Below are 10,417 nucleotides of genomic sequence, written 5' to 3'. Positions count from 1 at the left end.
CAGCACAGCAACGAATGCAAGGCTCGTCCATCGCCCTCCTGCCCTCGTGGCGGGCGGGCGGACGAGTGAGTTATGCGCCACTCCATTTTCCAGGAATCAATTTTTTTCACTAGGCTGATGTTTCCGTGTCATCGACTCTGCAGCGACCTGACTCGATTGGATGAAATGGTTTGTCTGGATCTACCCCTGGTACTTTCGTAATGAGAGGGGCCGAGATCGCAGTTTTCTCCCGCCAGTTTGTCACGGGGAACAGTTGAGCACGGAGGCTTCGTCGATTCGAAGGTTGACATGCAACGGATTGACGGGTACGCCTCCAAGTTTCTCTCGAGCCATCCCGAACGAGCTCCTCACTGTTTCCCCTTTTCTGTCTCACCGCCGCCGTCCACCGCAGCTGAGTCCTTTGGACATCTGACGAGTGCGGCAGACGCAAAGTAGTTTCGTTGCCGATTCGGATTTTCGCGCTCTGGTGTATCCGTCCACCGACTGTGAAGGTATCGAACTCTCCGTTCACTTTGTCAACTTCGTTTCCACTCTGCGCCGGCTGCGTTTTCGTCAACATTCGCGCCGTAAACCCTACGGACCGGGGGACCCGTCCAGGCGATCTGCGCTTGGGAAGCGAGATTTTTCGAGCCCTCGCCGCGTTCTTGATTTTCTGCAGTTCCCACCATGCCGTCGTCGCGGACTCGTGCTCAAGTCGGCTTCGAGCCCGAAAACGTGTCTGCTCCATGGAGCAGCAGATGCACAGCAGGGCGCTGTTTCTCGCATGATAATCCCTCTGGAGGCCGGTCCCTCTCCCCCCCTTTTCAAGACCCTGCCAGACCCTCGTACCGAGGAGGTTCGTTTGACAGCCTCGACGAGGAGGCCGCAGATTCCGTTTGTTGGACCTCTGGTACCCCGTTCCAGATTCCAGATGCGGCAGTTTGTCCGTTGCCTCCTCCACGTTTTTTGTGTTCTTCCGATCCTTTCGTGGTACCCCGATCAAACGCACGGACACCTCCAGCTCTACCTCCGGGTCTGCATACTGGGGGCTCCTGCCAATCGCTACCTGGCTTTCCTCAACGGCCACAGCCCCTGCACCATTCGAACGGCGTTTTTGCATCTTCCTCCCACGGGCCCTCTCTCCAGGCTGGTGGGCGCCTCCGCGTCGCTTCTCAGAGTGCGGTGAAGCGGCCCTTGGAGAACCCCGGGTTGTCCAGGCCGGCTGTCCGGACACATGATGCTGCTGGCGTTCGTGCTGAGACGGTACGACAATTGGAGACCCCAGCTCCGCAGACAGCGGAGGTAAGGGTCGGCAGGAACGAAGAGCCGAAGGGAGGCAACCTCCAGAGCCCCAAATACCAAGTGGAACTCGAACGCACCCTGAGCAACTTCGGCCTTGCTAGGCAAGCCTGGTGGATGCAGGCGACGCATCAGTCTGTCCCCGAAGGCAATGTACCAGGCACAGACGGGGGCCTAAAGCCCCCAGCTGAGTCTTCACGCGGCGCACTGCCTGCGCTATCCCGCAATTCTGCTCCCCTTTCTCTGGAGCAACTACCGCCTCCCTGTTGCCCTACTCAGGGCCAAGCGAAACACCAACCCCTGTCTGCTGCGTCGCCCCGGACTCCCACCGACTGCCTCAGTCTCTCGACGGCCTTTGGTGGCGATGCATCCGTTTGCTCGGACTCTTGCGCGCTTCGCCAAAGTCGCCAAACGTCTCCTAGACCTCCCTGGGACGCCTCCGACCATCAGATGTTCCCTGAGGCTCTACGCGATGGGGTAGAATCTCCGTGGACTTCACCTGGTCTCTCTGCTCGGTGGCGGCATGGTAGAACACCGCCGGTTTCCCTGGGTCACTCCGTGTCGCTGGCTGCTCGGGTTACAGCTGCCACGCCCGCTTCGTCTCTCACTGCTTGTCCTCTTCCTCCCCCGCGCTGTCCCCGTTCTTCCCGTAACCACCTTCGTGCCTCTTCTCCTGCCTCACGAGTTCCCAGTCGCTTGTGTTCGCCCCCGGCAGAACCGCACCCGCCTCCAGCACACCTGTTACCTCCCCCGCCTCTCCATCTGTGTGGATGGCTACACTCGCTGGCGGCGAAGCAGAGCTTGCCGCCAGAGTCGTCTCGATCCCCCGCCTCTCTTCCTCACTTCTTTACCGCGTCTTCTGGTCCTCACCCTGGCCTTTCGTCACTCTCGTCTTCCTCGCGTTTCCCTGTGTCTCCTTCGGGGGCTCCTGTTTCTTCTCCTGCGCTCGGCTGCCTGTCCGCTCACAGCTCGTTTCTTCGACAGTGTGCGGTCCCTCACACAGGAGGCTCAGGCGACTCGCGTGTCGGTTCCCAGTTCGATTTCCAAGTGAACCGCGACGCGGCCAGCCGTCGCCGGGGCTCGGGCACGCTTCAGAAAGGGCCAGGGTTCATTGATAACTCCCGAGATGAGAACCAAGTGGACGAAGAATGCGTCGCGTACCCTCCCTGTCGCCCTGTCCCTTTGCTCCATGCTGCTCATGGAGAAAGCAAATCAGAAGGTGGTGATCACAGCCTTTCGTCTGTTTCGTTTCTGTCGTACTGGCCACACGATCACGAAAGAGTGGACGAAAAAAGAGCTGTTGCGCCGCTACCCAGAGACGAAAGGTGCGGGTTAGGCTGCCTGTTTTCGCTGCGCTTCCCTACCCCAGGGTGCGATGGAGAAAGAGGCGCCAAGCATCGTTTTTCTCCCTCTGTTTCCCGCGGGACTAGCAAAGGGGAAAGCGACCAGTCGGACCAAGGCCTCAATGTACTTTCCACTCCTCCTCTCGTATCTCCTTCGACTCTTGAAAAGAAGCGAAGAAGTCCCAGCGGACGCGACGGGCGTCGCGTTGGAGCCCCGGCTCAGGCTCCGGACTGCAGGGAGACACCACAAGCTGGCGACGAAGGCGCCCTCGCCTCCATCCAGGTGCGCTCTTCTCGTACGGTCGAAACTGCCCATGAAATGTCGGGCCGAGAGAGACGGGTCAACGGCGTTCGGTCTGCTCGCGTCGTTCCCGGCGCCCCTCGCGGCGCCTCGCGAAGAAGCCGAACCGGAGGTGTGATGGACCACAAGGCGCCTTCGCACAGTTGTCGCGCAGTCGTGGCACAACGCGGAGGATTCCAAGCCAGTCGAACGTCTCCCTGTGCGTGTCGGACAGATGAGGCAAACGAGGAACATTCAGCACAGGACCGCCCGTCCGCTCATCCGCCTCGCATTCCGTTACCGTTCCTGCATCCTCTGTCCCCGCGGCTTCCTCCAGCCGCCAGCAGCGACGTGCACGGCCGCGAGGATGGCGTCGCGGCGGGTCCTGGCGATGCCGCGCTCTCAGGGATGTCGCCCGAAGGCTTTGAGAAATGCGTGTTTCACGTGTCGCGTACGTCCCGCCGAGAAGGAAGAGAAGACAGCGAGAGGCGCCACGCACGATGCGCGCGATTCGAGCCCAGTCTAACGCCTGCGCAGGGTGCGCCTTCAGTGCCGAGAGAAGAAACAGCCGGGGCAGAGAAGGCGCAGAGGCGGCCTGGGGAGGCTCGACGGCGGTTGCGAGAGGGTCAAGTGACGAGGGAAGAGAGGAGGAGCGAAGGACAGGTGTACATTCCAGCGGGTATCGGCCCAAGAGAGAAACGTAAAGGGCTGAACGAGGCGCGGGCAGACGCAGCAGGAGACCAGAGGCGGAGCGAAATGCAGGGAGAGAGCGTCGCCTCCCAAGGAAGCAACTGGGGAATCCCGGAGGTGTGCGCTTCTCGTCACAATCGCACGCACGGCGAACCGGAAAGCACACAAGACGCTGGCGCGGTAAAGGCTACCGGAGCACACTTCTTCCTTCCCGTCTCGGCTGCAGGGACACTGACGGGGGACACGCCTCGAGGCGTCTCCGTACACCTTGCGCCATTTGCAGTTTCTTGGAGCGGGGACGGGGATTTGAGCCTCCCCTTGCGTGTCGAGACTCCGACGCGAAATGGGCGAAAAGCGAAGCTGGAAACGGATGCTGTCCCGCGTCTCCAGCTGTCGCGCGTCGCAGGGGACTGCGTAGGCGCTTCACGAGTGAACCGTCCTTGGGCGCCGCTTCGCGGGCGAGCACCGACAAGGCACGGAAACCTAAGAAACGGGACAACGACAAAGACTAAAGAAAAGCGAGAAGCGCGAGCAAAGCGACACGAGGGAGACGAGAGGCAGACAGGGAGAGAGCGATCCGACGAAGACGAGACGGGCGAACAACGCGAGGCCTTACAGGACGCGTGCAGTGTCGTGTCGTCACTGTTTGACGACCCGGAATCGTGCGCGTCTCTGCCCAGACGCGACGGCGAGCCTCGAGAGGCGTCTCCCTCGCGCAGCTCTTCTCGCTCGCCGCAGTCGCTCTCTGCGTGTCTCGAGGTTGCCTCTTTTCCGAGCGAGGACGAAGACGCGGTCGACTCACAGCTGGCCTCCTACGCGTCAGCAGACTGCCTCGAACTCTCGGAGCATCCGCTGGCATGGGGCGTCTCACCGCATGGAGATTCGGCGAAGACGCGTTTCACGGTCACCCCCTCAGCTTCGAGAAGGCGCCGAGACACTCTCAGCTCAGAGTCTGTCTCGGGCGACACGGGGCGGCGAAACGCGGCGTCTTTGTCCTTCTTTTCTTCGCGCCGAAAACGCGCCGCTTCGTCCCGCCTCGTCTGGGGTTGCGTCGAAGAGACAACGGAGATCGTCGAAGGGTTCAGCGGAGAAGAGACCGGAGACACGGAAAACAAGGGAGACGGAGGCGACGCCTTTCCCCCTCTGGCGAGCGCAGCGTGCAGGCACATAAAAATACACAAGAGGCGAGCGAGCTGGACAGAGGTGCACACGGTCGGTGGCGACGAGGCGTGGGCGACGGAGCGGAGATCGACGGAGCGGGGAGCGACGGAGAGGGAACGCCAAAGGAAAGAGGTTAGGGGCGCGTCGACGGCTCGACGCAGGAACGCATGCGCAGAACTGCTAAAGGCCATTGGTCTGTCGGCGGTCTTCTCTAGGCCTTCTGAGGTGTCCTCCCCGCAAACGGAGAATGGCGGACAACGCAGGACGACGTCGCGCGTCCAAAACGGCCGGCTCCGGGACGCCTCAGGGAACGGAAAAGAATCCTCTGTTTGGTGGGACGAGGAGGAACGGAGCGCGGCTGGGCCTAAGCTTTCGGAGACCAACGCGAGTGTGGCGCCACATCTTTCGTCGCTCCGCTCGACGTGCGAAGGTGTTCATGAGGGGCGAAGCGTGCAAAGGAGAGAACAAGCTCGGACGACGTCCCTCTCGGCCCCTTCTTTCTCGACAGTGTCGTCTGGTAGCGACGCCTCCTCTCGCAGTGAAGCGCGGGACGAGCGAGCTGTTGGTCCACGACGGCGTGGAAGCCGCTTTTGCCGTTTCTCTCGTTCTCCTGCTTGTTCCTCGCCGAGGTCGTCGGTGATTTACCCTGTTCGGCCAACGCGCAGTTCCTCCCTTTCTGGCGAACTGTCTCCGTGCGCGTCCCCTGAGGCGGCGCCCGGGGACTGCCGCACCCCTGTGGTGTACGTGGCCTGGTGGCCGACCGCTCCGGAGCATCTCTTGTCTGTGTTTGAAAAGGGAGTGTCTCGCGTGAGTTCGGCGCCTCGCGGATGGTCTTCGGAGACCAGCGACGGGCGAGCAGCTGCAGCGGGCCGGACCTCAGAGGCTGAGCAGAGTGAGGTGAGACGCGTGCGGGCGGAAGGACGGTGTTTGGAGGGAAAGGCCAACGGAGAGAAAGAGAGAGAGAGAGGCCGAGTGGATGCAGAGCGACAGAGGGAAAAGGAGCGACGGTCCAAGGCGCAAAGGCGATGGAAGCGCGAGGCAAAAAACCGCAGGACAGAAGGGAAAGGGTGAAAGAAAAACGATCGCGAAGCCGGGAGTGAGACAACAGAGGGTGCCTAGCGAACAAGCGAACGGGAGGGGACATCACAAGACACAGTGAAGAGGCACCAGTTCTCGAGAGGAGACAACAAGCACATGCCGGTCACCACACACGCGTTCTGCAAAAAAAGAGGCGACAAAAAGAGAGAAAGAGGGAGGAACGACAGGTTTGTCGACGCGGCTTCTAGCGAGACGCCCGCTTTTGCTTGGGCCTGATGTTCCGACTTCCAGATGAAAAGCCTGATTTGGAAAAGGCCGAGAGGGCGGGGAGAACAGAGACACGTCCGTGGTCAACGTAGAGCGAGGGTCGCGGTCTAAGGGGATTCGTTTTCGGGCGTGGATTCTGAGCGCAGCAATCCTGGAAGCTGCCGGGCATCTCCGTCCTGTTCTGTTGCATGCACCAAGCCCTCGTCCCCTCACAGCTCTCGCGTTTCCTTCTCTGCTCGATTGGGCCGTCTCCTACTTTCAGATTCTGAGGAGACAACTGGCGACGCTGCGCCTCGACGGCATTCAGTACGTTCTGCGGGACGGATCTGGCCTCGCCTGCCTCGTAGGCTTCTTCACGTAAGCAACGCACTGTTTCTGATTGCTCTCTGTCTCCAACTCTTCTACCGTACGTTCGTAGGGTCGTTGTCCTAGCTTATCCATATATATATATATATATATATATATATATATATGAATACATATCTGTGCATAGATAAACGAGGGGAGGCTGCCGGTGGACCGAGAGGTAGAGACGACATATGGCTAGACATGAGGACGGAGATTGGCATATTTAGATACATTATTTTTTGGCGGCAGCAGATATGCAACAGTGGAACGTTGCACAGATTTTGCTGGATCAACCTAGGAGCAATCCGCAGACACGTCGCTGAAGACGCAGGTACCCGAAGAGCAACGAGAGATCGGTTAGCTCCACAGGAACCAGCGAGTGGCATCACAGCCCAAGACACACAAGAGGTGCTTAAGTATACACATTTATTTATCTCTATGGATATATATGGCGAGCCCAGTACCCAAAATATCGAGATGCCTATACGTGGATAGTCCGTATTCGAACTGTAGCTGAAGGTGAAGAGAACAGTTCAATGTATATGCTATAAATATTATAGCTTTTACATAGCGCGCGAGATGGAGAAATCATCTGGGAGGCAAGGTGGATGTCCACGTGTCCATTGGTAGCTCGGTGGCAAAACCGTGCGGGGAAAGGCTGTGCCGAGATGTCTGAGATGGATACACAGGCGCAGAAGAACGTGGCATGCGCATGCAAAAGAAAGAAACCATAGAGAAAGCGCGAGATCCATGGTGGGCACACAAAAGATCATCCCTGGAGGGAAGCAGCCGCGGAGCGCCAGCTTCGCGCGCTGGTTTTCATTCCTGGCGTCGCCCCTTTTTTAGATTTTGCATGTCAGTAGGCGGGCGTTTCCCCGCTGTCTGACGCGTTTCGTTCATGTTTGTTTCATCGCTTCGTCGCGGTTCACGAAGCATTTCGGCCTGGGCTTCACCGCACTCGAGACGGCGAAGCTCCAGAAACCTGTGCTTCGCCATCCGCTTGCCCCTGTCTGTGTCTCTGTCCCCGTCTCATTTCTCCTTTTTCGTTTTCCCTCGAACTCTCTCTTTCTCTTTTTCTGTCTCCAGGGAGCGGCATCGCGACGTGTTCCTCAGCTACTATGGCTCCACTGAGCCGGTGGGATCGATGAGGCGGCCGCCGAGGTGGTTGTGCGACATTTGCCTCGCATCTGTTCTCGCCCTGTCGTCGCTTTCCGCTTCGGACGCTGTCCTCGAGACTGCGCCGGGGCGACGCCGGGGGCGGCCTCACGGCGAGCGCGAAGGCGAGGATCCGAGAGAGACAGAGAGATCCCCCGCGTCGTGTCTCCGCGTGTCCAGAGCGCGGGACGGCTCCCGTCCCCTGTCTCCGTCTGAGGCTCGTCCGCATGCGACCGGTCTTGCGCGGCGGGCGTGGCAGATCCTGAGGCGAAGCGGCTTCGAGGACGTCATCATGGCGCCTGCGTCGCTCGTCTCAGAGGCTGCTGCGCTGATGACCCCGGCGGGCTCTCCAGTCGAAGACGCGCATGGCACTGGCGTCACTCTCGCGCCGCCCTGCTTGGGCGTCTTCCTCTCGTGGCTGCCGTTCGCCGTCTGGGCGGGGGGCCAGAGGCAGGCGTGCGCGTTTGTGAACGAGCGACTGCAGAGGCTCTTCCATTTCAAGTGCCGGCGCATGCAGTTTCTGCCCAGCGGAGGCGCGCAGCTCGAGTTTGACAGTCCAGCCTACGCGGCGCGTTTCATGAAGCGGTACGGCGGGCTGCGCGAGTCTCTGCGCACGCAGCGCTTCATTGACCACTTCTTCCCCACCCTGGATTTGTTCGTCAATCCGACGGAGCGACTGACGGCCCCGCTCTTCATCTTCCAACTCGCCACCTATCCCCTGTTGAGCGCTCTCCCCTCACTCGCCTCGGTCCCCGCCGACCCGCGTTTGTGTGGGCCGGGGCCCGCAGAGCCTCGTGCAGCTTCGCGCTCTTCGCGCTCTTCGCCGGGCGAGGAGACGCCGGAGGACACCGCGAGCGAGCGGCGCGCAGCCGAGCACACAGGCGCGGGTCGGCGGGAACGGCGTTTCGGCAAAACCGCGACTGCATTCGAGGAAACGGCGCCAGCGGGTGAGAAGGAGCGAGGGGAGCTCGAAAACGGCGGGGTGCGCGAGGGAGGCGGGGCAACGCCGACGCAGAAGGCACGGACGAAGAAGACGCGCAAACGGGCGACACACACCGCAGAAGCGCGCGGTGAAGAAAAGGTAGAGGGGAAGGGTGAGAGAGAGAAAGGCAGGAAAGGGGGAAACGGGAGCTGTGGAACAGGAGGCAGTCAATACACGGACGAAACAGAAACGAAGGAAAGACTGAGGATGGAGAAGGGTGGCGACGTCTCTTCCTTCCTCGAGTGGGAACGTCACAAAGGCAACTCCCAGCCGGGAACTCAAGACTGGATGCTTCACGGAGACGCAAACGGCACGGGCACGCGTCAGCGCCCGGCGGCTTCAGCTGAAAGAGCCGGCCAGAAGTTGTCTTCGTCCACCTCTGGTCTGTCGCTTTCCGGCTCGCCGTTCCAGCTTGCGTCTCCGCTTTGCGGCCCTTCGTCGCCCGGCGGACACTGGTGGGGGTGCGAGGCGGAGTGGGGCGAGCCGGCAAACGCTCGCTCTGTCTCTTCGAGTTTGGCAGGCCCCGGCTTTGATGCATTGCCTCCCTCCGCGAACAGCGAAACCGACGCCGCCACGGACGCGCCTCAGGTCGACCCTGCCGCCCGCTGGAACGGCCGGACGGCGTCTTCTCGGGTCTCTTGCGGGGTCAAGAGGCGGCGGAATCGGAATTGCCCGTCTCGTCTAGCTCTTCGTAGCTCCTCTGTCTCAGCATCCTCATACTTTTCCTTGTCGCCACCTTCTTCTCCTTAGTTTTCTCCTCTGCACCCTCCACGCGCGGCGTGTACAGCCTCTACCGCGCGATGCATGTGCCTCCTGACAGCCCGCAAGGCATCTACCACGCAGCGTCGCCAGACTCGTGCGTCTGCTGCGTCATCGGGTCTGTCTGTCTTTCCTGTCTTCCTGGCCGCTGTTCGGCGGGCCTGCTGTAGGCAAAGCCGTTTGCTGCGTCAGGACAGACAGCGTGGAAACCCCCGTGAGACGCTGTGTCCTTCTGCCCAACCTCCCCGGCCGCCGCCGCGACCCTGGCAGCCCAGTGTGATGGCGTGTGTGCCGGAAAAGCAGGATTCTTCAACAGAACTGCCTTTTTCGCTTTTGAACGCAGAAGTGGAATTCCTAGGTGGCGTCTAGGCGGCTCCACTATATCTAGTGCACTTGTCGTTTGTGCTCATGAAAGGCACAAGAAAACTAGGATCCAGTGAACAAGTCAAGAACTAAACCCGTAGTCTAACGCACAGTAGATACTGCTCAACAGCAAGGGCCGACTGGTTCGCCTTTGCTCAAATGGGAAAAAACACTCGGCGTCGAGCAACGCTCTCTTTCGAAGCGCGCGCCGCCAACTCCGTCACCGGCATCCACATACACCGCAGTCTCGGTTCAGTTCTCAGGCTGGCTAATTGCCTCTCTGGGTGCTATCGATGCACGCGCTAGTTTCTCTACGGTCGTCTGGGTCTCACAGACCTCGGTCGTAAGGCACTTTTTGTGAACCTTTCGTGCGTTGGGAGCGGTGCACGCGCACCCGAGCAGCCCGGCAATAAAACATCGGTTATGTTCTAGGCGAAATATATGGATTACTGGTATCACTCGTATTAACAGTTGGTCGGTCAGAAGGCCGGCAGCGGCGCCTTACACCTTTTTCGTGACATCGTGTCTCTCGTCGTCCCGAGGCGAGAGTGTTTGCCGCGTGGGTTCTTCTCTCTGTTCACCGGCGGCTCCCTCTGACCCTATAAAAGTGCGCAGTCGTGACGAAAGAAATGAGCGAGTGGAGAACGGTGGGCGCGTTGCCGCCCTCCAAATCGTCGCGCTGGATCTCTCAGTGCATGCGCATGCACCCATGGCAGTGTGTCGGCTACCTTCCTGGTGGATCTCCGGTTCTCT

The 10,417-nt window shown here is 60.2% G+C and overlaps 1 protein-coding gene across 1 annotated transcript; it reads left to right on the top strand.

Annotated features, from left to right (window-relative positions):
- Window positions 1–2,940: 2,940 nt before the first annotated feature.
- On the top strand, window positions 2,941–9,292 carry NCLIV_056260 (conserved hypothetical protein; the record flags this gene model as incomplete). The annotated part of the gene is made up of 3 exons (XM_003885181.1): window positions 2,941–5,649; window positions 6,320–6,414; window positions 7,492–9,292. The coding sequence occupies 3 exons, from the start codon at window positions 2,941–2,943 to the stop codon at window positions 9,290–9,292; spliced, it is 4,605 nt and encodes a 1,534-aa protein (XP_003885230.1).
- Window positions 9,293–10,417: the final 1,125 nt, after the last annotated feature.

The sequence above is a fragment of the Neospora caninum genome, chromosome XI (genome assembly GCF_000208865.1).
Source record: "Neospora caninum Liverpool complete genome, chromosome XI".
Lineage (NCBI taxonomy): Eukaryota > Apicomplexa > Conoidasida > Eucoccidiorida > Sarcocystidae > Neospora > Neospora caninum.
The sequence above is the reverse complement of the archived record's forward strand: the minus strand, read 5'-3'. Positions and strand labels throughout refer to the sequence as shown.